At 35.1% G+C, this 27,781-nt stretch overlaps 3 protein-coding genes across 3 annotated transcripts; 1 reads left to right on the forward strand and 2 right to left on the reverse strand.

Annotated features, from left to right (window-relative positions):
• The first annotated feature begins 9,438 nt into the window (after positions 1 to 9,438).
• On the forward strand, positions 9,439 to 10,552 carry LOC130979243 (E3 ubiquitin-protein ligase MPSR1-like). Its single transcript, XM_057902629.1, has one exon. It carries the CDS (start codon positions 9,643 to 9,645, stop codon positions 10,399 to 10,401), a length of 759 nt encoding a protein of 252 aa, XP_057758612.1. The 5' UTR covers positions 9,439 to 9,642; the 3' UTR covers positions 10,402 to 10,552.
• A 1,270-nt stretch (positions 10,553 to 11,822) lies between these two features.
• LOC130982202 (protein HOTHEAD-like) lies at positions 11,823 to 14,649 on the reverse strand. Its single transcript, XM_057906095.1, has 3 exons — positions 14,474 to 14,649; positions 13,342 to 13,989; positions 11,823 to 12,823 (listed from the first exon to the last, which is right to left on the reverse strand). Exons 1-3 carry the CDS (start codon positions 14,571 to 14,573, stop codon positions 11,979 to 11,981), a joined length of 1,593 nt encoding a protein of 530 aa, XP_057762078.1. The 5' UTR covers positions 14,574 to 14,649; the 3' UTR covers positions 11,823 to 11,978.
• A 3,815-nt stretch (positions 14,650 to 18,464) lies between these two features.
• On the reverse strand, positions 18,465 to 20,536 carry LOC130979388 (myb family transcription factor PHL8-like). The gene is made up of 6 exons (XM_057902819.1): positions 20,147 to 20,536; positions 19,981 to 20,057; positions 19,813 to 19,870; positions 19,641 to 19,716; positions 19,477 to 19,546; positions 18,465 to 19,387 (listed from the first exon to the last, which is right to left on the reverse strand). Exons 1-6 carry the CDS (start codon positions 20,340 to 20,342, stop codon positions 18,806 to 18,808), a joined length of 1,059 nt encoding a protein of 352 aa, XP_057758802.1. The 5' UTR covers positions 20,343 to 20,536; the 3' UTR covers positions 18,465 to 18,805.
• Between the last annotated feature and the right edge of the window lie 7,245 nt (positions 20,537 to 27,781).

The raw sequence follows: 27,781 nt of genomic DNA on the forward strand, positions 1-27,781 counted from the left end.
ATTTTTTTATGAAAAAGATTTGATTAAAAAAAAAGGAAAGAGAAAAACACAAAAAGACACCAAACTTAAAATTTTAGAAAATCAAACACTAATTTTTTTTCGAAAATTTTAAAGGAAAAACACAAAGAGGACACCAAACTTAGAACTTTTATGAATCAAAAAGGGACTAAGAACAAGAAAAATTTGAAAATTAAAAGAAGAAAAACAAAAAGCATGCAATTGACACCAAACTTAGAATATGAAACTAGACTCAACTAAAAGACTCTAAACCAACAAAAAGAAAACAGTCCTAATCTAAGCAACAAGATGAGCCGTCAGTTGTCCAAACTCGAACAGTCCCCGGCAACGGCGCCAAAAACTTGGTGCACGAAATTGCAATAACACTTTTGCAATCCCGCACAACTAACCAGCAAGTGCACTGGGTCGTCCAAGTAATACCTTGCGTGAGCAAGGGTCGATCCCACGGAGATTGTCGGCTTGAAGCAAGCTATGGTTATCTTGTAAATCTTAGTCAGGATATCAGAAATTATCAGGATTGATTGTAAAAAGCAAAAGAACATGTAATGGTTACTTGTATTGCAGTAATGGAGAATAGGTTGGGGTTTTGGAGATGCTCCATCTTCTGAATCTCTGCTTTTCTACTGTCTTCTTCATCAAACACGCAAGTCTCCTTCCATGGCAAGCTCGTGTAGGGTTTCGCCGTTGTCAATGGCTACCTCCCATCCGCGCAGTGAAAGCTAATGCACGCACTCTGTCACAGTACTGCCAATCACCGGTTTGGTTCCCTCCCCTACCGGAATAGAATCACTCTTTTGCGTCTGTCACTAACGCCCAGTAGGTTACAGGTTTGAAGCACGTCACAGTCATTCAATCATTGAATCCTACTCAGAATACCACAGACAAGGTTTAGACCTTCCGGATTCTCTTGAATGCTGCCATCAGGTCCTGCCTATACCACGAAGATTCCGATTAAAGAACCCAAGAGATAACTACTCAATCTAAGATAGAACAGAGGTGGTTGTCAGGCACATGTTCATAGTTGAGAATGATGATGATTGTCACGGATCATCACATTCATCCGGATTAAGAACAAGTATTATCTTAGAACGGAAGCAAGCATGATTGAATGAGAAACAGTAGTAATTGCATTAATCCATCAAGACACAGCAGAGCTCCTCACCCCCAACCATGGGGTTTAGAGACTCATACTGTGGAAGTAAACGTGTACAAAATGTTATGAGGTCATAAGGTGCAGATACAATGTCAAAAGATCCTATAAGTAGTAAACTAGTGTCCTAAGGTTTACAGAAATGAGTAAATGACAGAAAAATCCACTTCCGGGCCCACTTGGTGTGTGCTTGGGCTGAGCAATGAAGGAATTTCGTGTAGAGACCTTTTCTGGAGTTAAACGCCAGCTTTCATGCCAGTTTGGGCGTTTAACTCCAAATTTTATGCCAGTTCCGGCGTTTAACGCTGGAATTTCTGTAGGTGACTTTGAGCGCCGGTTTGGGCCATCAAATCTTGGGCAAAGTATGGACTATTATATATTGCTGGAAAGCCCAGGATGTCTACTTTCCAATGCCGTTGAGAGAGCGCCAATTGGGCTTCTGTAGCTCCAGAAAATCCACTTCGAGTGCAGGGAGGTCAGAATCCAACAGCATCTGCAGTCCTTTTCAGTCTCTGGATCAGATTTTTGCTCAGGACCCTCAATTTCAGTCAGAAAATACCTGAAATCACAGAAAAACACACAAACTCATAGTAAAGTCCAGAAAAGTGAATTTTAATTAAAAACTAATAAAAATATACTAAAAACTAACTAAAAGATACTAAAAACATACTAAAAACAATGCCAAAAAGCATACAAATTATCCGCTCATCACTGGCTTTAAGCAAGCTATGGTCATCCTGTAAATATTAGTCAGACAGATTCAATTGGTTATGATGAGTTTTGATAATTGAAAGATAAATAAAACATAAATTAAAATAAAGATACTTATGTAATTCATAGGTGGAAATTTTAGATAAGCGTTTGGAGATGCTTTGTTGCTTCTGAACTTCTGCTTTCCTATTGTCTTCATCCAATCATGCGTGCTCCCTTCCAAGGCAAGCTGTATGATCCTCTCAGTGAAAATGGTCCAGGCTACGATTTCTATACGGCTAATCAACTGTCAAATTTCTCGTCTCGGATGAAAAATACCAGGCACAGCTACCGCATGGCTAATCATCTGTCGGTTCTCACTTGTGTCGGAATAGGATCTCTCTATCCTTTTGCACACTGTCACTGTGCCCAACATTCGCGAGTTTGAAGCTCGTCACAGTCATCCCATCCCAAATCCTACTCGGAATACTACAGACAAGGTTTAGACTTTTCGGATCTCAGGAATGCTGCTAATTGGTTCTAGCCTATACCACGAAGGTTCTAACCTCATGGACTCGATCCGTGGATCAGAGACCCAAGAGACTATACTCTAGCTGTTGTCCAATGACTACGTTGAACATCATGTAGACCGCTTGTGGTTGTCAGGCACGCGGATCTTGGCTAAGCGAGTAACGAAGATAGTGGGTGATTGTCACGGATCACCGCTTCATTCTGACTTAACTGAATTAAGTATGAGAGTATATCTTAGAGAAGAAGTAAGCGTGAATTGAAAGAGAAATAATAGTAGTTGCATTAATTCATGAAGAACAACAGAGCTCCGCACCTTAATCTATGAGGTGTAAAAACTCTACCGTTAGAAAATACATAAGAACAAATAGCTTAGGCATGGCCGAATGGCCAGCCAAGCATAAAATTGATCCAAAGATTGCCAATACAATAGTAAAGAGTGCTATTTATATTAAACTAGTTACTAGGGATTACAGAAAATAAGTAACTAAGTGCAAATAGTGCCAAAATCTACTTCCGGGGCCCACTTGGTGTGTGCTTGGGCTAAGCATTGAGTTTTACACGTGCATAGGCCTTTTCTAGAGTAAAACACCAGTTTGGATGCCAGTTTGGGCGTTTAACTCCAGTTCCGGCGTTTTACGCCAAAAAAGGGTCTCTGGTGGGCGTTTGAACGTCAGTTTAGGCCATTAAATCTCGGACAAAGTATGGACTATTATACATTTCTAGAAAGTCCAAGATGTCTACTTTTCAACGCAATTGAGAGTGCACCAATTGGGCTTCTATAGCTCCAGAAAATCCACTTTGAGTGCAGAAGGGTTAGAATCCAACAACATCTGCAGTCCTTTCTCAGCCTCTGAATCAGACTTTTGCTCAGGTCCCTCAATTTCAGCAAGAAAATACCTGAAATTACAGAAAAACACACAAACTCATAGTAAAATCAAGAAATGTGATTTTTGCATAAAAACTAATAAAAATATAATAAAAAGTAACTAAAACATACTAAAAACTATGTAAAAACAATGCCAAAAAGCGTATAAATTATCGCTCATCAATGATCCGCACTTGTTCCTTGTTTGTTTTATCAAAAAGTACTAAATCATTTGCAAAGAAAAGGTAAGAAATCTTAGGACCATTTCTAAATAGCGAGGTTGGTTCTCATCTTTTACTATTAACGAGTTTGTTAATGATATGAGATCATCTTTCAATATAAAATACAGAAAGATAAGGAGATAAGGAATCTTCCTATTTGATGCCTCTTGATGGTGAAAAAATTTCTGACAGTGCCCATTTTATAAAAGCATGTTTGGAAATTTTTATTGGTATAGAATTGAATTGAATTCTATCAAGAATTGAATTTCAATCAGAATTAAATTGAATTCTAGTGTTTGAAATGAATTAATAAAACTATAGAATTGAATTGAATTTCAATTTTTGGAATGTTTATCAAATAAATTAAAATTTTATAACAGATAACTTTATCCTTTATTAATATAACATCATATTTAAATAATAAATATATTTATTTATTAAATTGTATAAAATAATTAAAATACATAAAAAATATTATTATTAATTAAAAAATTAAATGGTTCTTCATGGTTGATTCTAATGACAAACCAACAACAAAAAATAAACATGAACTATAAGAACTAACTTGTTGAATGGTCTAATGACATAGCAAATAAAAAAAACTAGTTATTAATAGTAAATTATAGCAACTAATTCATGTTATTAAAATGGAACAAAATTGTGCCACTTTTTGCTAGTGTCGTGATTGACATAACTTCACTTAAAATATTCAGACATATTGACAAATGCTTGGAGTCATTAATCTAAGTTAAACACTTAAAATCTATATGTGTGTATATTTTTTTTAGATCTAGATAGTAGACCTTTCAAAAAAAGGTATATATTATATTAAGTAAATTGAAGAAAAGGGAAAAAAAGGGAATGAAGGTGGTGAGAGAAGAGAGAGTGTATGTTAAAAGGTGGGACGCATTAAGAGTGAAATTCCAATGGAATGGAATTCCATTATACAATAAGGACATTTTAGACAGTTTAAGTGAAATTCCAATGGAATGGAATTCCAAATCGGACCTATTTGGGTTGAAATTGATTTTGAGAGAAAACAAAAGAATTGAATTGAATTCCATCTAAACTAATTTAATTATTTTTGTTTCAAACACTGGAGAGGAATTGAATTCCAAAGAATTTCCAAACACCCTGTAAGAGATTCATAATGGGAGATGTCATGCAACATGTAACACCCTAATTACCCTAAGCCTTACCTCATGCCGTAAAGCAAAGGATAACTAAATGCCACGACAATTCTAAGACTTATACGATAATATATATATATATATATATATATATATATATATATATATATATATATATATATCAAGGAATAATAATAATAATAATAATACAAGAAATCCGATGAAGAAATTACAGCTCAAAATAGAAATAGAAAAGCGCGAAGCATTCACACGATAAGTAAAAGCATAAAGGATAAGATACATGTACAAGATAACAAAGTATATATAGATATATAAGCATAGTAGTCATAGAATACTAGCCGCAGCCCGCGGAGTTTAGGCCAACTAGTTACATACAGACATAACAGAGTTTTGAGTTAAAACAGCTTATACAACTTATCTCTCAAAGTCAAGCCTCTAAGGCATCAAAGTATAAACATACAAAAGATAGAGAGAACTATAACAAAATATCCAAATTATAAAAAAGAGCTACCAAGAGATCCTTCGCTCTGTCACCATCTCGCAACTCACTGAGGTGGGTTACGACCTGCATCTCAAAAACAACAACAAAATATGGTATGAGAACCAGAGGTTCTTAGTATGGTAACAGTGCCCAGTAATGTAAGATATAAAGTTCAGGAACGCCAAAGATAATCCTAGAACTTCACATCAAGCATAAGATTCAAACTTAAAGTAATGCTAAATTTAAAATAATAACTTAAAACCATAATGAAACAGGGGTAATCTAACTTAGGAAATATCTAACAAAACCAACACCACTGTCCCACAACTTCGTCAATCCCACAAGAAAATACAAGTAATTCATATAAGTAAAGCACAAGCAATTATCATGTATAACAAGTAAATCAAGAAGCATATAAGCACGTTATACAACTAGGCATAGTTTGCAAGTAAACAAAGCAATCAACACACATAGAAGATGCCATGATGAATGCTTGTCTTATTAGCTGTGATATCACATTGTCGGTTCAACTTCCAACCCGACAAATTCCCATGGGAATGTCGCCTTTCGGTCATGAATATAATGGAAACTCTCAGGGATATCGTGTCCGGTATACAATCCAGGAATTTAGTGTCCGAAACATTCTTGTGATTCCGAAAAGATGCGAGCGGGATTCTCAGCCACAGACCTCTTATCTCAACATAAGCGGGATTAACCATCGTCCTTAGGCTGCCACCGCGACCTCAACAAGCGGGATTAACCAACCATCCTTGCCAAGTGCATAGCGTCTCAACACCATCAGTAATAAACAGTGTATTTTCATATTCCTCAATGATCACGTTCAGTATTCAACATTTTCTCATTTATCTTCGAGTCCCAGACTCGTCAGCAACATTATAAATTCTTATTTCCATAGCGCATCATAATCATCATCAATATAGCACTCTTCCAACCCACACAACTATTCCATCCTCAATACTCCAGAAACCTAAGGCTCCGTTTTCTAACTCATGATAGAAAATTACCAAATCTAACCAACTAAGTCATCTCTATTAGTCTTAGGGCCTAATTACTTGGTAGTAATCTCAAACAGCAATTTAAAAAAATTTAGAAAGTTAGAAAACCCTTGAAAATGAAGAAAAAATATTTTTCAGCAAAATAGGGTCTATGCATACGCACACTCCTGCTGTGCGTATGCACACGTTGAAAAAAAGCGTGTCCGCGTACACGGCACTTGCTTGCGTACGTGAGTGTTCCAACCCAAAAGGAATACTCGCGTCGCGTGTACGGGGTCGCGTATGCATGCTGTAATAAACATAGAAAAATTAAATGCTACAGAATTTCAGATTTTTGCACCGAACTTCTGACGTTCATAACTTCCTCTACAAAACTCTGTTTTTCTCAAACTTTATACCATTTTAAAGCTCTTTAAACCATCTTCAATTTAAAACAAAATTCTATCAATTTTGAAATTTGAGGCTTGGGTTATAATCCACCAAATTTTGTCAAAAACCAAGTTTTACAAAAATCAGCAAGGTTCTCTAAATTTCAAAATTTCACAACCAAAACCAATTCACAAACATTCTAATTCACACCAAAACTCACCATTCACACCCACAATCACACTCGTATATTTCATCACTTACCATTCTATTTTTTCTATCATTTCCACACCTAATTTATCATTCAATGCACCATAATTACAATTTCTACATCAAGATTCCAACATTAGCAACTTGTCACATTCTTACTATTCATAAGCATCATTCACCATACCTCATCATAAATTCTCAAAGTTAGCACAATCCAACCCCAACATCAAAATCAACATCATAATTCATCACAATCATCAATACCATCATGCATGATCAATTCAACAATTATCAATAACCAATCCAATCCTATCCTATGGTCCACTAGTCTAAGTGTCCAAAAATATTGCATATTACATAGAGAAAATCGAAACCATACCTTGGCCGATTTTTAATATGCACAATACACCAAATGTAATTCCAATCAAGATTTTAACCAAGATCAAGCCACCAATCCCAATCCAAATGCTTCTAAATAGCCAAGACAACTCCAACATGCACCAATGCTCAAACTAACATCATATATTTCATAAAAATCAAAATCTAATATTCACAATATACCAAATTACAAGACTTTTTAAGAAACCTTATCTTATCCATAGAAATTGGGGATGAACCCAACAATTCCTCACTAATGGTTAGTACCTAAACAACCAAAACACAAAAATCTACTCAAAACTCAAACCTTAATTTTCAAAATTTATGTGCTACAGAATGGAGAGGAAGTTTCAAAATCTTAACAACAAAAGTTAGATAGAACTAACAAGTTTGGCAAGAGCTTCACATGGCCGCAAACCGTTCACGAATCGAAACACCGTAATTCGAGTTATGGTTAAATGAAGTTGAAGATGAGTGTTTTGGAAACCCTCACCTCTCCTCTCACTTCAGCAGCTCTCACTCTCGTACAAGTGTTTAATAAGTTGAAATGGGTGCATTTGAGTGTTTATATATGTTGGGTTAAGGCCCGATCCAACTATTAGTATTTTTGGCCCATTTGACCCAACTTTAGGCCAAACCTTTAAAATTAGCGTCGGATTTTCAATTTTAAATATTTTTCTACTATTTTTATTATTCTCACGCAGTACTGGACAGACTAAAGCCGGTACTACTGGCTAATTTACCGGTACACATTTTTATGCAAATTTCCACAGAAAATTATATTTTCTAACTCAGAAAAATCTATTGAGTCCAAATATCATATTTAAATTCTCTAATTAACATTCTAAATTTTTAAACCTATTTCAGACAATTAAATTATTTTAATTAAACGGTTAATTAATTACGGTTCTTAGACAACAGTGGATAACTTGAATAATATTATCTGATTTGTCCATGTCCTTCAGAGTATCCACCACAAAGTCCAAATTCAATCTATCGTAAACATGTTCTATATCAATATTTATCGCCATAATCACTTTCTCGATGTTTCTTGTTCCTCACAGTATAAATCACTTCCTAAGCGACTAAAATAGGCTAAAAATTTTGATATGGAAATAAGATAAATGATATACTTTAACATGGTAATTGTTGGTGTTTTTTAAAATTGTGGGAGTACACAAATCGGACCCTCCGATTTGTGTTTAAAAGTTGAAAAACATTCGGAGTACACGTATCGGAGGGTCCGATTTGTGTTAAAAAAATTAAAAAAACTCAAAGTACACAACTTGGACCATGCGAGTTCTTTGGTCATAAAATTTTACTTCACAAATCGCATGGTCCGATTTGCAGCTGATGGAATTTGAAATCTGAAACGTGGAATTCGGACCCTCCATTTTTCTTGTTCTGGGTAATTCACAACTCGCAGGGTCCAAGTTCTACTTCCTTTAATCCCACAACGAGGTGAAACACCCCTCCTCCCCATACGCAAGTGTAACACGTTCTTTACTTCCATATTCAAATTAATTAGTGACTAAAATATTATCTGCACTTATCTTGTGAGCTATAAAACTAGCTTGGGTATTAAAGATAATATAAGGTATAAAATTCTTGATCATAGTAGCAATAATTTTTAGCTATGACTTTATACCACATATTACAAAAACTAATAGGCCTAAAGTTACTAATATTCTCAGGGAGCTGGTATCTTTAGAATAATAGAGATAAATGTATCACTTGCATACAAATCACTACTTTTCTATTTTTTCTTCTAATTTTTTTTATTTTCTTTCTTTTTATTTTTCATCATCAATCCAAATAAAATATAAATGTTGGAGTTATAGAACTTTTAATTATTGAATAATTTTTGGATTTTCGTTACTTTTTAATTTATTTATAAATTTAAATATTATTTTATTATCTTTTAGTTAATTCAAATTTTCATTTGTTTGTTGGATCCATTGTGATGTTCAAAGACCAAATCTAATCTAATTTTGAGAACCTTGTTTAATATATAAGTTTTGCTAAATTATGTTTTAAAAAAAATTTAAAATATCATAAATAAAATTTATTAAAAATTAAAAAATAATTTTCTATATTTTTAATATATTAAATATATAAAAAAAGTAAAAAAAAAAATTGTTATTATATTTTTGATATATGTTTTTAGAACACAAATTAACTAAATTTTTAAAATGTTAATTTATTTCCTCTGAACAAAATATTAATAGCATGGCTAGACAAGGCCACGGTAAGAAAGCGTGTGGGCAGGGACACCTCATCATTGCCTAGATATATCTGGCTCCCCGGTAAAAGAAAAGCTGAAAATAGCAGCATAGTCAAATACTCAAGATAACCACGTTTCTTAACATTCCAAGTTTCCAACAACCAAAACTTCCAGATCCTTCCACCACATTCTCAAACATTTCAGTGTGCGCGCACCATTATTTCCCTCCTCCCTCTCATAAATAAAACCCCCTCACAGCCCACCACCCAATCCCACGAAGTACCCCAAAAGCCCTCCGCTCTCTTAATTTACCAATTTAACCTTGCGTCCTTTTAAGCTCCATGGCATCCGAGCCTGACGTTTTCGAAAGATTTGTTAGAACCAGAGATATGACTCTGTTTTTGCCTTTCCTCTTTGGCTTCTCTGATTCTCAGTCTCGGGATTCTTCATCGCAAAACCAAGATAACGACGAAACGGGAGAAAGGATCACCGATACTCCCAACCGAGAGAGGATCATACTAGTAAACCCCTTCACGCAAAGCATGGTTGTCATCGACGGCGCTTCAAGCCTCGAAGCTCTGTTTCGCGACATGGCCGTTAACAACAGCAGCAAAGCCGGAAGACCTCCAGCTACGAAGGAATCCATTGACGCCATGCCGAGCTTTGTAATCAAAGAAGGTGAAGTTGAAGTAGGAGAGTGTGTTGTGTGTTTGGAGGATTTTGGTGTTGGTGCTTTGGTTAAGGAGATGCCATGTAAGCACAGGTTTCATCCGAATTGCATTGAGAAGTGGCTTGGGATGCATGGAACTTGCCCTGTTTGCAGGTACGAGATGCCGGTTGAGGAAAAAGATGAAGGGAAGAAGAGGGATAGTGAAGGAGAAGAAGAACAAGAAGGAGGAGAAAGAGAGAGGAGAAGAATCGGTAATGGTGAAGTTTGGGTTAGTTTTTCTTTTAACAGGGGTATTAGTAGGAGACATAACGACGATCAGAATCACAATCAGAATCAAAATCAAGATTCTTCTGGTGGTGGTGATGATGATCCTAATTCGGGTGATTATGCATCATCAACTGCTGGAGGTGATGCTGAAGCAGAAAATTAGGGTTCTTTTTTTCCTTTTTTAAATTTCAATTTTTTGGTCGGCTGAGAATGTTGGGTTTTTACAGTGTTGGTCAAAATTATGTACAGGATACACAGGCACAAAATTGTTTGTATCATATCATTGTGGGAATAAATAAGTCGCTGATTTTTTATTTTTCTGGTTCTGTTTACCCAATTCTTTTCAGCTCAGTGGACAGTGGAGTTTTATCAACTAATGTTTTTCCAAATTTTTATTTAAAATGATTAAGTTAATTAATGAATTTGAAGTGGAAATAGTAACTATGCTGTTGAATTCTGAACCTATAAATCCTCTTAATTTAAAATTTCATTTCACATTCATAATGATGAGGTACTAAATATTCTTTCAAATTAGGAGGGCTTTTAGCTCTGCTAATTGTAGCGCTTTTAGTAACCGGAACTGTAGTTATACATCCAATGCAATTTCAAATTATGGGAAAGAGGAGTGCTATCCATATAAGTCTTTTTGACTTACAAGTCTTATAAGTTACTAGGCTTTTTAATGCGTTATTCAACGTTTCCTGTTTTCAAAGCGTTACACTCATAGCGCTACATTCAGAACTTCTTTCTCTTCCTCTTTCTCTTCTTCTTCTTCGTTTTTTTTCGATTTTCATGATTTCTGAAATCAAGCTTTGAAATCGTTTTGAAGAAGAAGAAGCAGCAGAAGATAAGGAGAAAGAGAAAGAGTTCTGAATTATGCAACGAATTTTGGGTGTATTTCTTAAATACTTTGGGTGTATTTTTCGTAATCCTTTGGGTGTATTTCTGTAATCCTTTTGAAGATAATGAAACTTCAGAAATACACCCAAACGATTACAGAAGTACACCCAAAATGATTACAGAAATACACCCAAAGGATTACAGAAATACACCCAAACGGTTATAGAAATTCACCCAAACGATTATAGAAATACACCCAAAGGATTACAAAAAATACACCCAAAGGATTTAAAGAAATACACTCAAAATTTGTTAAAATACATCTTATGCATAATTCAGAACTCTTTCTCTTTCTCTTTCTCCTCCTCATCTTCTTCTTCTTCTTCAAAAACGATTTCACCATGAAAAATCGAAAAAAAAAGATAAAACAGAGAGAAAAGAACGTAAATGAAGAAGAAGAGGAAGACGATGAAGAAGAACGTGCAGAAACGAAAGAAAAGGAGAAGAAGAAGAGTAAGATGAAGAAGAACGTGCAGCAAGAAGAAAAAGAAGAAGAAGAAAAAGGAGAAAGAGAATGCAAGAAACGAAAGAAAAGAAGAAGGAGAAGACGAAGAGAAAGAAGAATGGTTCGAAGCGTATTTTGAGCGTTAGTTTTAATTGAACTTGTAAGGCTTACAAGCCTTAATCACTTGTATGCCAAGAATTACTTTATGAGAAATTAGCAACCGCTCTATAATGTAGAAGTAAAATTGTGATTTGCAAAGTGCATTTTTTTTTTTTCCATTAAACTTCCCAGAAAAAGAAAAGTAGACTTTGTTAGGCTCCTATATGCTGACTTTATTTGTTTACACACATTGATTTTTGCAAAACATGTTAACAAGAATAATAATTTGTTTTGAATCACTTGATCCCTTCCCTTTCTCTCAGAATCTTGATCCCTTGGTATCTTCCAAGCATAAGCAGTGTAGCCATTGGGTTTGTCCCTGGTGACTCTGAAAAGGTTGACCCATCCAACACCCTCAAACCCTTCACACCATAAACTCTATAATCCTTATCAACCACTGATCCAATAAGGGAACCCCCATGATAGTGATAAATCGTTCTAACATTCTTCTTGCAGAATTTTCTCATATCATCCTCGGCGGATGCCAATTTGTTCTGGCTCGATTCGCCAAGGAAGAACGCGATGGATTTCGACCTTGCAATCTTGTTAAGTAGTTGAGTCATGTTGACACATTCTTCCATGTCATCTTCACTTGCTAGATAGTTGAATCTCACTGTAGGGTTCAATCTTGGGTCTGTGTTGCTCAGTTCAAGAAACCCTTTTGAGGAAGGGAATGCTATCTTTGCAGCAACATTGACCCTTGTTGAATTAGAACTCAAGGGTAATATTGCTGCTTCAATTATAATCTTTAAGTCACTTGTTATGCCAGCAACTTGTGGTGGATCAGGTATTCTGTTCTGCGGCTTCGAATCAACCAATACTGCTATGCATGGATTGTCTTGCATTCCTTTCCCAACATTTTTCATGTCAAGAACTAATGGAATGTGGAACTTTTTGAGTTGCTCTTTTGGTCCTATGCCACTTAGCAATAGTAATTGGGGGCTACCTAATGCACCTGCTGCCAATATTACATCACCTCTTGAATTCTTGTGTTTCTTGATGTATGCTTCATGGGTTTGTTCCAAGCTGCCATGGCTCTCGATGAACCTTATGCCCTTGGCTCTTGTTTCATTCTTGGTTCCTGGATCATTTCAGTGGTTAAAGTTCTAAAGATTTAATAATGAATTGGTCACTGGAAAATGCTACTATTATATGTATTGAAGCTACTCAAGCTAGTTACTGAGAGACTTCAGGTGCATTTTAGTATTAGTGGGTAATTTTCATGCATAATTTTTGGAATTAATTACAACTTTTTTTGCTGAATTTTATATCATTTGCATTTTACTCCTCATTTAAAAAATAAAAAGATACGCAAATCGGTCCCTTGAGCTTCAGATTATGTACAAATTGTTAACCTGAACTTCCCCAAGTTATAACTTTGACACTCTAAACCATAAACCATGTTAAAAATTGATGAAAAAATTGCCAAAATGGGTTGCTTTGCGTATTCTTAAAGTTCAAAGGTTAAATTGCACATGATGTTAAAGTTTTCAAGGGATAAAATGCAATTAATTAACCCAAAGATTTTCTAATTGAAAATATACGGATATAAATAATAAAGGTATACAAAATCCCTTAATTTCTTTTGCCCCTCCTTACCATTGTGATCAAAGATGATGCTCTTGACTGTGGCATTCACAAGAACAGTGAGGGACTTGTGGTTCCCAGCATCTAAAAGATCAGCAGAGGTATGCCTCTTTCCAAATGCATCAAACACACTCCCAGAAATCTTTGTCCCCTTCACATGTTCCAAACTATACCCATTGTACGGCAAAACCCCAGATTCAAGGAGGCTAAACTCTGCCACAGATTGCCAAGGACTAAGAAAAAAAGGTGGGAAAACAACCTTGGATTCAACCCACTCATAAGCTTCCTTAACCATTTTCTTGTCCCAACCAGCTTTTCCAACAAACTCATCACTTGCCCTGCTGTAAAACCCTCCATTTATAGCTGAAGAACCACCAAGAACTCTTCCTCTCACATTCGCAACCCCATCTTGTGATGTGAAGAACTGTGCCACTGACATGTATTTGTCTGTTTGAATCAGTGGAAATCCATAGAACCTTCTTTCAGTTACATAGGGATTCCCATATGGTGAACCACCTCTTTCTATGAGTAGAACTGAGAAATTTTGGGACAGTGTTGCAGCCAATGGACATCCACATGTTCCTCCACCAACTATGATGTAGTCATAGGATTTCCCTGATACTTCTTTAACATCTGAAGTCATGTGCCATTTTCTGCTGGCTACATTATACAGTAGAACTTCTAGTTTAGAACCAATAAAAAAAAGGGAAATTGTTTAAGGAAATTTTACTAGGAAAAAAAACGTTTGAAACTTTTATGGAATAAGCCTTCTACTTTTAGCTATTAAAGAGTATACCCTTATAAAACCATTTAGTTACAAGACAATGTCCGAAGAAATAAATTTTATACATTTTCTATATTTTTCCAAACTTAAGTTAGAAATTCACAAATTTTCTAGCTCATTATATCTAAATATGCATTTTATCTCAATTACCAAACATAACAAATTACTTCTTAACAAAATGGAAATACAAGGGGTTAACACTTTTATTTGAAAATAATATAAAATTGGTTAGTGTTGGTTCAAATATAAAAATTACAATAAAATTGTTGGTCACTTAATATTTCTCGAATAAATAAAAAAAATCATATAACAAGCGTTGTGACTAAAAAAGTCACATGAAATAAATTGTAGACTTATTACCTTGAGGTTGTGAAGGGAAAGAGAATCCAAAATTAGCAAATGAGAGCAACAAAATTGCTGTGAGAAGCTTATGAGCTTGTTTAACTTGTGCGGGTTCCATGTGTAATAGCAATTACAATTGGTTTGTTGTAAGTAGAAGAAATGGGTATGATTTTATTTACCAATGTGGGCTATACGAATTATTGGATTTTCTCTTGGCGGGTGACACCAATTGATTAAAGTTTCCACAGAAATCAAATATAAAATTGCGCATGGTTTTGATAATCATTCTGGTCTTCCTTTCTTTGGGACAACCGTTGTCTGTTTCGGATATAAATATACTGTTTCTTTTTCCCTCTAACCAGCTGTTTTAATTTATATATACTTTTTGTATATAGTAGTCATTAATCATATATTTTTATATGATAGATAATGCTACACGTTATATTTATCGTCGAATTTAATTTTGATACACTATTAATTATAATATAATATTAGATAATATTACGTAATCAGTAAAAATAATTTTTTTAATTATATAAATAATTATTCAAAGAAGTACATACGATTAAATGGCTTTATAAAAACTCTTTATAAAATTATGCTAAACTTTTTTGTGATATTTTAATATTTTATAAGATGTGATATTATCCTAGTAAACACTACCCACTAATCTCATCAAAGGAAGTTGAGTATGATACATACGAAAGTTAACTTAATTTATCTTTATTGTTATTATTATTTGAATATTATACTATGATAACAATATATTGATTAAATGATCAATTAGTAAAACAATTTGTATTATATAGTGTCACCTATTTGTTTTATTCTTTCAAAACTCTTAAAATCTAATTTCATATAATCATATCTTTGTAAGTACGTCCTGTTATTACCAAACAAAAAAAAAAAAAGAGAGAGGAAAAAAAGGAAGAAAAAAAGGTTCAAAAAATGAGAATTATTCGGATTTATATGGCCTGGGCAACAAGCTCTTGGTATAATTGCATTTAGGTGAAAATGGGTTCAAAGCATAATAATTGCATGCATTTGGAGTTACCAACTCATACTTAAAGTAGGGTCTTAGCTTTGAGAAGGATGATAAATAATTAAATTAAAGTAAACTAGTGGGGACCCGCGTTACCAAATTGTGCTACATAGTGGAAGAAATTGCTTAGCATAAAATAGCATCAAGTTATGGATAAAGAGGGAGAGAAGAAAAAAGTTTTTCGGGGGTGAAAGAGAACTGTAATTTGCCATCACCATATATGACTATCATGTTTATTAATCAGTATTAATATTATGGCTTCTATCGACCATGAATATGATACAACAACAGAAAAGAAGTACCAATTAAGGACTCTTCTTCCCCTTATCTATGACTTTTATTAGGTGCAAAATAATAATTGTGCTATCCAATAATTGGTTTTAGTATCTACTTTGCCAAAGTTGTTTTTACGCATCATAATGATGTTAAACATATACGCACTTAAAGACTAGGTCTAAAAATATACATACATGCAGTGTTATTAGAATCGGACTGATTCGTTCGGTCGGACCGAAATTAAAATCTAATAAACCAACAATAAATTAGTTTGTATGAATTAGTTGATTAGACAAAAAAGAAAACTGATAAGATTCAGTTTGAACTGACCGAATTTGATAAAAATTGGTGAATTAGTAGGTTCGAAAAAATTTGACCCGATTCGAACTATTTTTTTTTTAAATAAAACGGCGTCATTTCTAACTTTCCATTATTTAAAAAAAATGAAAGACTAAAAATCCTGAAATCCTAACTCGATTTCCAATTTCCACATCCAAAGTCCTAAACTTCAAACTACTGAGATTGAGAGACACCCGTTCAAGTTCAGCGCTTCTTGCACCACCCGACGGTCCCGACCACAGCCAGTGCCACCTCCATGAACCATGCGACGTCATCTGCTACTGCTACTCAGAGTCGTCGTCTGGGTGGCCCCTGTGTAGCTTGACTCGTCGCCTCCTGTCCTGTGCCGCTGTGTGTCCGTCATCGTCCTCCTTTTGCCAGTCCGGTCATCCAACTGTCCCTATCGTCGTCGACGACCTTATGCTTCTTCTCCGGTCTCCTTCTTCTCTGCCACCGGTGCATTAGCCATAAGGTATGTATTTTTGTTTTTTTATAAGTTATTCAGTATTTCAAATTTTTAATAATTTAGTACTTCAGTTAGAATAATTGATTAATGATGTTGATTATCTATGTTGACAATATTTAGTTGATTATAAGTTTATAACTTGTTGATTTATGTTAGATTGTTCAATTTTTTGTTTTATGTTGTTGTAATATATTATTGATTATAGTGTAATATATTCTTGTTATATGTAATATATTGTTGTTATATTTGGTTGCTGATGTATATCATTCTTAGTAGATTATTGTTGTAAATTATTCTGGTAGATTAGTCATTTACTCCTGATTAATTAGAAATTTAGGATGGTTTCATCAAATACACCATCAAAAATACCAACTTTCCAACAAAAAAAGGATCAACTCCTGATGCAACAATTGGAACTCAAAAAATTAGTAATAGAGGAAAAACCAATCCTACATGTGGCCATTGTAAACAAGTTGTGGATAAAGAAAAAACCGTCATGTTATGTATTTATTGTGAAAAACTTATTAGGGGTGGAGGAATTAACCAGGTTAAGTATCATTTGGTTGAAAAATGTAGAGATATTGAGGCATGTCGAAAGGTGTCAGCTGTACTGTGACACTAATTCAATCAAAACATTGAAGATCTTCAAACCAAGAAAAGGAAAACTCAAGAAGAATATGCAGAAAGTTATAATACTTGTGATAAAGTTGAAAGAGAAGTTGATGAGATTGAACGTAATGAGATGCGACAACAACAAAAATCAAAGCTTTCAGCACCTAGCTCTAGAAATGGAAAACAACTCAAGGGATTACAATCTTTTCTTTCCATCGGCACCAACACCTAGAACTCAACCAACTATCAAAAGTGTTCTCCAAAGTAAAGAAGTTGTGGAGAAGTGTGATATTGCTATTGCGAGATGGATGATTGATGACTTTATGCCATTTAATGCGGTTAATTCAGCTTATTATCAGGCAATGATCGATGCTATTGCAAACAAGCCCTTAATCTACATGTATAACAACACTGAATTTATACAAGTATCCTAATAATAATTACATACTCAATTACTTAAAAGAGAAAAACCACAACACTAACCTTGAAGTCGATCGCTCCCGCAAGGTACTAAATCGCTTTCAGACGGTTGATATTTTCGTCTCGTGCATTTACGCACACGCCATAAAGTTAGAGTATCTCACAAATATCAAGAGAAACGTCTGAGAAAGAGAGAAATAAAGGTAATGGACAATGAAAGTGATAAAAGAGGTGTTGTGAACAAATTTTTTATATAGACATGTCTAAAACCTTATCTTGATTATCGTGTAAACGACATAAGTGTGTATATATTTTGTTTACATTATAAATAAGATATATATATTTATTTCGTTTATATTATAAATGAGATAAATAAAACAAACCTTTAAACCAAAAAACCGGTGATCTGCCCCTTGGTATGTATGTTGTACGGAACGATTTATCAACAATTTAGGAGTTATATTTAATAAGTAGTGGACAATGTTATTGATTTGGAATTTGAGAAAGGTATCAGTGGCACAAAATTCTTGGTTTTCTCTTTGAATTGCGCATGGTTTTAACTCATCATTCATTCTTCTTTAGGTTATATATTTCTTTCTTCCCATTTTAGATGGGTTCTTCTATCTCATCATTTTGTATTTCAATGCAAATGAAAAGTAAGAAAAAAACAAAAACAAAAGGTTCCAAAATGGAATATTATAATCTGTGTTAGATGTTACCAACTCATATTTTTCTGGTAGGTCCTTGTGAAGGATCATTATTATTGTTAATAATTATACCAGTAGGTACCCTACCAAATTGTTGCCATAGATATGATCATATCATCATATGTATATATTATACACTCCCTTTTTTTTTCATGAACAAAATATACATTCAATTGTTCATTCTATTCATTATAATAAAATATACAATATACATATTATATTGATTATTTGTTTTTTCCCCAGTAATGATTTTGCTGCACATACATGTCCATGTAATAACTATAATAGAAAAGTACAAACCATTGTCATGTTCCCACAAGCTTAATAGCAATTAGAGAACTGTTGTGTGTACTCATCTTATTTCATAAACGAGTCAACGCACAATTTCGCATCCCATTTCAAGTTGGAGATATGTGTCGGCTCGATATATGAGATAAAATGAATTCAAATAACATGTCTCGGGGATTTTTTAAGTCTAGTATTTTCTCTCATCTTGAGTCCGTGTCATTGTGATATTGGTTGTTTAAGTCAAATTCAAGTTTTCTCAATTTGTTGCCACATCTTTTCCCAGATGGTTGCTCAACACAGTAGCTACCTTCAGAATCAGTTTTTACATTTCTCTTTCTCACTCTTTCTTCTTTACTCGAGTCATCCCCACTTTGCCCTTTACCTGTTTGATGAAATGCCTCAAAGGGAAATTCAAGTGAAATTTCATTAAAACTTTTCAAGTTCCATCTTGTTTCTTCTTCCATTGGCTGGTGTATCTCTTCCTTTCTCCCACAGCTTTCAGAAGATGTCAAAGAACTCTCCAATGAGCACATGGTTCCCTTGTCTTGTTTCCTCTCGTCATCACTTCTCAAACTTAACCCTCTGGTTTCTGTGAGTTCTGAGATTGGAGAACCTGGACAAGCATTGTTGATTACTGTAACTAGTTGAGAGAGTTCTGCTTTTGTGAGTTCTAGTCCTATTGAGGAAGAATTGTATCCTTGAAGCGCCTCTTGCGCTTTCTTTAACACCGATTGCAAGTACTTCCCTTGAGCTTCAATTCGAAGCTGTAAATGTTTCTGCACCTGAATTCACCATGCAAAATTTCGTTAACATGACCCTCATGCATTAAAAGTAACAACTAGTGAGTCTCAATTCAGATTATATGTGCTACCTCAATTTGTTCACAAAGTTTCCTTTGTACCTCCATTTGCATATGGAGAGCCTGAGCTATCTTCATGTTCCTGAGAAGCACACAACTCAATGTCTCAATCAATAAAAATCTATATGCGATTATCAACAAGGAACTTAAACATTTGATCAGTTTCAAACTAATACTCAGTGACTTGTTTCTGTTCCCCAACACTGTTTTCCTTGCTGCAATGACCATGACTGCTCTTGATTTTTCTGCAATCTGGATCCAAAATAAAAAAGGGATCAAAATTTGTTCCTTTGATTAGGAAACCATAAATCATGCCACTAATTAGTTAGATATAAACTAAAAATTCACCTTCTTGTTGGTTGTCAGAACAGGTTTCTAGCTGGTGGCTTTTCCCAAGTCTATATTTCTATAATCAAAATTCACAAAACAAGTCACAACTTTGATTGATTCCCAGAATCAGCAAATAATGAACAAAGAGTTATGGTATCTGTTGCAAAAAGAAAATGGGAAAATTGCCTGTAAATGGCTCTTCAAGTGGTACAAAGTAAGTCCTTGTATCCCCATCACTCTCATAAGACTCTTTGGGGTTGCTTCTGCAGACAAACATGCAAAGTTTCAAAAGTCTAATCTCAAAATTGCAACTTCACCAATTAAGCTTAAGCTTGTGTTAAATAATACTCACTCTCTGCACCTCCAAGCTGATGAACTGCCTCAGTGAATCTTTGGTGAAGCTCAGGAGTCCATTTAAGCCTTGGTTTTGCATCAGTGGATAGAACAAAATGCACACTTTGATTTTGCATCTTTTCCATATCCATTTCCATTTTCCTTTTCCTTTTTCTTTGTTTTGTGGATGAGTTACTGTTAATGTGGTGTAACATCTATATATATGTGATGATAATCTTTTGATCCTTTTAGCTATGAACCAATATGTGGCAACTAGAGTTCTCTTTTTATAAGTTGGAGTTGTTGGTGCAGTTCTATGATATCTCTCACTCCATATCAGGAAACATAAGTGGGGTTATGTTGGGGGGAATATATGCCATGAGGCATGAGCTGTGCCTCTTCCACATTTCATACCAACTTTTTTTTTTCCAATTTATTTATGTTTTTCAATTTAAATTATTTTTCCCCCCCTAATCTTTCTTCTTTGACTTGAATAGGGGTGGGAAGAGAATCTCTGATGCAGCAAAAACAGAGAAAGCAAAACAGCTCAATTTTGAGTCTTAAAAGGCGAGAAAAGAAAAAAAGAAAAAAAAAAGTTTGTGGTTTGTTGTTTTATCTAGCTGTTTTCCCACCCCAGCTTCTCTCTCTATCTTTGAGGTTGATTCCCTTCTGAATTAGGTAGGCCCTACTATAATGAATAATACATACAACTTTCTTAATGCTATGAGAAACATTAAGAGGGAAAAAAAAAGAAAAAGAAAATTTTCTTAGTGATTATAGTTAAAGAAAAATTTAAGGTATTCTAGTATTTTAATTATGTTAATGGTTGATTTCAATTATAAATATATGGTGAATTTTATGGTACTTATAGTTTGGTGTTTAATTTTTATTTAACTTATTTTTTATGATAAATTTTGAATATTTAATAATTATTTATTTTTATATTTTTAAAATTAAATATTAATTTTAAACCCTTTTTAATAAGTTAGAAAAATATTTTTAAATCCTGTTCCGAGGGTTATCTTAAATTAGGTTATATTTGGGTCTGGACGTGATGTTCAGACTCCTTCTAAGGCAGTGTTCAACTTGATTTAGAGTCAAGGTGCCGTCGTCCGAGTTTCTCGTGAGGAGGTAAGAGATGGAACTTGCAAGAGACTCCGATGTCTAAGTTAGCATGGATTTGAAACAGGTTTTTTGTAGATTATGTAACACCCTAAATTCTTATGCTCGAGTCATAAGTCAATGATAATAAGGTGGTACGACTCAAGATGGAGTTTAATACATATATAGTTAGAAGAAATTAATAAACGATAAGTCTGAATAAGAATTAAAGAAAATTGCGAGCACAAGCACACATGTATCGAAATATATAAAGCGTTTGGAAAAGTGGGGTAAAATAAAACTTAAAGGAAGAATAGGATAAAGACAGAATATATATACACACACACAAAAACATATGAATGATAGCCACTAGTCACGACCTGCGAAGTTTAGGTCCGCTAGGGTTACAGTTAATAGTTCTATCTCTCCCCAAAATACATTAAAGCCTCTATAGGCAAGGTTTCAAAAGAAAATATATACATATACATCATTAAAGTTTTCCAAAATAAAGGGGGAGAAATCTAAGCAAAATACAAAACAGAATTCAAACTAACCTTCGCCGTCTTTCAAATGAACTCCAACTCACTACGGAGCATCAGGACATATATCTGAAAATTCAAGGAATATATACGGAATGAGAACCCTTGATCCATGGGTTCCCAGTACAGTAAAAATGTCAAATAGATATAATATAAGGTTCTCAGTAATCCATAATTAGGTAACTATCATAGTAGATTCTAATCTACTTCACCTTTTTCTAAGTTCCACAACTTTTGAAACTCCAAATAGAACAGTTCTCAGCGTTAACGACAGTAGCATGAGGGACCTCTCAGATGTTCAAACACGAGCTAGACAAACAAGTAATACACAAGTAGATTCAAGTAAAACAATTAGTACATAGTCACTTAATATACACAACTAAACAAGCCAAGACAAGTAGCAATCCCAAACAATTCAATCAAATAAAAATAATGTATGCCTGCCCTATGGCTGATGATATCATCTGTCGGTTATACAGCCAAGCTTGACATGTTCGGTAGCTAACCCTGGACAGTTCTTGTGTGCGCATATCCCTCAAGAGGGATTCATATCTCTTGGAGGAATAATATCCGGAAAAGTTTAAGTGTTTAGCCACATCTTGCGATGGAGGGTCAACATCTAGGAGCAAGTGGGATAAAACCACCATCCTTGCATCTACCCCAAGAGATCAAATACAAACTGGAAGCAAGCGAGACAAAGCCACCATCCTTGCATCTACCCCAGAATCTCAAACCATAACCCGAAGCAAGTGGAATAACACCACTTTAAATAGATACTGCATAAGGCAACAGGAACTCACTAAGCAATCTTAAACTCCATACATCACAATATCCATCCTAAGTTCTCACAAATCCATAATTAGGCAACTATCATAGGGGATTTTGAATCTAACTCAACATTTTCCCTTCTTTTCACAACTCTTCAAGCAGAATAGGACTAGCCCTCAGCGTCAACCGACACCAACATGAGGGACATCTCAGGTGTGCAATCACAAGCAATACAAATAAGTAATACACAAGTAGGTTCAAGTAAAGCAAGTAGCATATAATCATGTACATATACAGTTAGGCAAACCATTACAATTAAGCAAACCCTACACAAATCAAACATATGCAAATGATGTATGTCTATCCTATGGTTGATGAGTCATATTTGTCGTTATATAGCCAACTCAACATGTCAGGTAGCAAACCCTAGACAGTCCCTAAGTAGGGGTGTTCATGGATCGGATCGTATCCACAGATCCACGGTAAATATCTGCATCCAATCCAAATATTGCGGATACGATCCGATCTGCAAATTGATCGGATCGGATCGGATCCGATCTACACCCTTTGCGGATCGGATCGCGGATATCTGTCCTATATCCATGTATCCGATCCGCAGATCCGCAGATCCGCACAATAATTAAAAATAAAAAAATATATATGTTTGGTATTATATTTACTTGTTTGTATGTTTTAGTTAGTAATTATTATTCATATATTGTATTATTTTATTTTTGTTATTTAGAAAGAGTTTGATTAAAATATTTTAGGAATAAATAAGTTTAAAAGTATGAAAGAAATATTTTTATTGAATTTTTTTACATAGACATATGATTAAAAAGAGAAGGTTTAATTATGCGGATATATCCGATATCCGATCCGATCCGATCCGCAAATCGGAACGAATCCAACACTAAAAAGCGCGGATATCATATCTGATCCGATCCGATAAAAATTGTGCGGATCGGATCGAATTTTCGGCCATATCCGATCCGATTCGATCTGCGGACAACCCTATCCCTAAGCGTGCATCCCCAAGAGTCTATGTATATATTCATAATCATGCATTAAATATTTTTCATCTCATTGGGGAAATTCGGAGAGATAAAGTGGCAGGTCACAACTTGCGATGAAGGGTTAATAGAATATCAAATCTCAACCTAGAGCAAGTAGCGCCGACCCACTGCATCTACCCAGGAAAATTCGTAAAGTTTTAAATCGCATATCATTCTCGAGGACAGTCTTTTCCTGGTCCGACTTATACATCGGGATCTGATTATATCCTGAGCATGCGCCCAAAAAGGACAAATATCTATACCCTAAAGCCAAGTCAACCAAAGTGTCAATGCTGGTGAGAGGGTATGGATCTTTGGGGCAAGCTTTGTTGAGGTCAATGTAATCAACACACATCCTCCATTTTTTGTTCTTTTTTACAAGGACCATATTAGCCAGCAACAAAGGATACTTTACCCCTCTTATAAACCCAACTTCTAATAAGGGTTGCACCTGTTCTTCCATGACCTGTGTCATTTCAGGATCGAGCTTCCATCGCTTTTGCTGAACAGGTCGAGAGCTTGTGAGACATGAGGTCGGGGTCTATACCAGGCATATAAGAGACTTTCCAAGTGAAGAGGTCGAAGTTTCTTTGTAAGAGATTAACGAGTTGTTCTTTTAGACCTTCCTCCAGTTTGGCCTCTATACTAGTTGGCTTTTCAGCAAGATCCCCGATGTGTACTTTTTCTATCTTTCTTTCAGGTTAGGGATGTAGCTCTTCCTGACTCGAACGAGCTCAATAGTATTGACTTCTTTACCACATGTACTGCCTCTTAAGTTGAGGCTTTCATTGTAACACTTTCTGGCTAACTTTTTATGGTGGCTATTTCTTTTGTAGTTGGAAACTTCATACATAGGTGGGATATAGAGACAACTACAACTAGTCAGTTTAAAGTGGTTTAACCTATTAAAACATTGTAAGCGGTTATGACATCTACCATAATGTAGTCAACACTTAACGTTCTTGATCTTTTACCTTTACCAAAAGTGAAAGAGATGAATTCAGGAGGTCAGATTGGTGTGTCTCTCAACCCAAAAAGGTTGTCTGGATATGCCTTCAAATCCTTTTCTTCTAGTCCGAACTTGTCAAAAGCGGACTTAAATTGTATGTCAGTTAATCTCCCTTGGTTCACCAAAGTTCTATAGAGATTGACATTATCAAGGATCATTATAATAACCACAGGGTCGTCATGGCCCGATGTCACCCATTTTTCATCTTCTTTGGTGAATGATATTATTGGTAAGTCAAAAATTATACTATGTTCTCCAACTTGATACACTTTTTTGAGATGCCTTTAACACGAGGATTTGGTGATTTCCCTCCTGCAAATCCTCCATTTATCATGTGTATGTGTGATGAGCGGATAATTTGTACCCTTTTTGGCATTGTTTTTAGTATGTTTTTAGTATGATCTAGTTAGTTTTTAGTATATTTTTATTAGTTTTTAGTTAAAATTCACTTTTCTGGACTTTACTATGAGTTTGTGTGTTTTTCTGTGATTTCAGGTATTTTCTGACTGAAATTGAAGGTTCTGAGCAAAAATCTGATTCAGAGACTGAAAGGGACTGCAGATGCTGTTGGATTCTGACCTCCCTGCACTCGAAGTGGATTTTCTGGAGCTACAGAGGCCCAATTGGCGCGCTCTCAACGGCGTTGGAAAGTAGACATCCTGGGCTTTCCAGCAATATATGATAGTCTATACTTTGCCCAAGATTTGATGGCCCAAACCGACGTTCAAAGTCACCCTCAGAAATTCCAGCGTTAAACGCCGGAACTGGCACCTAAATGGGAGTTAAACGCCCAAACTGGCATAAAAGCTGGCGTTTAACTCCAAGGAGAGTCTCTACACGAAATTGCTTCATTGCTCAGCCCAAGCACACACCAAGTGGGCCCGGAAGTGGATTTTTATGTCATTTACTCATCTCTGTACACCCTAGGCTACTAGTTCTCTATAAGTAGGACCTTTTACTATTGTATTTGACATCTTTTGATCATACTTTGATGATTGAACCCTCTTTGGGAGGCTGGCCATTCGGCCATGCCTAGACTCTTGTTCTTATGTATTTTCAACGGTGGAGTTTCTACACACCATAGATTAAGGTGTGGAGCTCTGCTGTACCTCGAGTATTAATGCAATTACTATTGTTCTTCTATTCAATTCCGCTTGTTCTTTGTCCAAGATATCACTTGTTCTTCAACTTGATGAATGTGATGATCCGTGACACTCATCATCATTCTCACCTATGAACAAGGTGATTGACAACCACTTTTGTTCTACAAGCAACCAAGGCTCTAGTGAATATCTCTTGGATTCTTTAACCGGAATCTTCGTGGTATAGGCGAGAACTGATGGCGGCATTCAAGAGAATCCGGAAGGTCTAACCTTGTCTGTGGTATTCTGAGTAGGATTCAATGATTCAATGACTGTGACGTGCTTCAAACTCCTAGCAGGCGGGGCGTTAGTGACAGACGCAAAAGAATCACTGGATTCTATTCCGGCCTGACCGAGAACCGACAGCTGATTAGCCATATGCTGTGACAGAGCATAGGAACGTTTTCACTGAGAGGATGGGAGGTAGCCACTGACAACGGTGAAACCCTACATAAGCTTGCCATGGAAAGGAATAAGAAGGATTGGATGAAGACAGTAGGAAAGCAGAGAGACGGAAGGGAAGGCATCTTCATACGCTTATCTGAAGTTCCTACCAATGAATTACATAAGTACCTCTATCTTTATCTTTATGCTTTATGCGTTTATCACTATACCCATTTGAGTCTGCCTGACTGAGATTTACAAGGTGACCATAGCTTGCTTCATACCAACAATCTCCGTGGGATCGACCCTTACTCACGTAAGGTATTACTTGGACGACCCAGTGCACTTGCTGGTTAGTTGCCGGGGATTGTTTTGTGTATGGACAACTGACGGTTCATCTTGTTGCTTAGATTAGGTATTTTTCTTCAGAGTTCTTAAGAATGAATTCTAGTATTTCAAGGTGATGTTCTTATCATCACCAAAGCTGTGTAGTGATCACAATTTCGCGCACCAAGTTTTTGGCGCCGTTGCCGGGGATTGTTTTGTGTATGGACAACTGACGGTTCATCTTGTTGCTTAGATTAGGTATTTTTCTTCAGAGTTCTTAAGAATGAATTCTAGTATTTCAAGGTGATGTTCTTATCATCACCAAAGCTGATTGATCTTCATCAATTTAGCTCTTGAATGCAATGTCCTGCTGAAGCTTGGCTAGCCATGTCTAATTCCTTTAGACTGAAGCTTTAGACTAACATTGCATGATTCCTGGAATTCTCATTAAGAATTTTGATACCTTTATTTTCTTTTCCATATAATTTTCGAAAAAGCACAAAAAAATTACAAAATCATAAAAACCAAAAATATTTTATGTTTCTTGTTTGAGTCTAGTGTCTAATTTTAAGTTTGGTGTCTTGCATGTATTGTTTATTTGATCTTGGTTCTATTTTCAAGTCAATAGTACAAGGAACTGAAGATTCAGAACATGCAGCAGAGGAATTACACAGAAAAAGCTGGGCGTTCAAAACGCCCAGTGAAGAAGGACAGACTGGCGTTTAAACGCCAGCTAGGGTACCTGGTTGGGCGTTTAACACCCAAAAAGGTAGCATTTTGGGCGTTAAACGCCAGAATGGATACCATTCTGGGCGTTTAACGCCAGGATGGCACAAGGGGGAGGATTTTGTTTTCAAATCAATTTTTTTTCAAGTTTTCAAAGTTTTTCAAAATCAAATCTTTTTCAAATCATATATTTTCAATCAAATGTTTTCAAAATCAATTTCTTTCCTTTTTCAAAGATACTTGCTAACAATTAATGATTTGATTGAACATTTCAAGTGTGTTGCCTTTTCTGTTGAGAAAGGTTTAATGTTTGAATCATATCTTTTCTTGTTAGGCAAGTCATTAATTTTTAAAATCAAATCTTTTTAAAATGTTTTTCAAATCATATCTTCTCAATCACATCTTTTTAAAACCAATCATATCTTCTTAACCTCATCTTTTTCAAAATAGTTTTCAATCAAATCTTTTTGACTTCTAATTTCAAAATCTTTTTCAAAAATCACTTGATTTCTTTCTCACTCTTATTTTCGAAAATCAATTAGTGTTTTTCAAAATGTTTTCAAAATCTTTTACTTAATTTTCGAAAATTACTTCCCTTCTTCT

Source organism: Arachis stenosperma, chromosome 5 (assembly GCF_014773155.1).
Source record: "Arachis stenosperma cultivar V10309 chromosome 5, arast.V10309.gnm1.PFL2, whole genome shotgun sequence".
Classification (NCBI taxonomy): domain Eukaryota; kingdom Viridiplantae; phylum Streptophyta; class Magnoliopsida; order Fabales; family Fabaceae; genus Arachis; species Arachis stenosperma.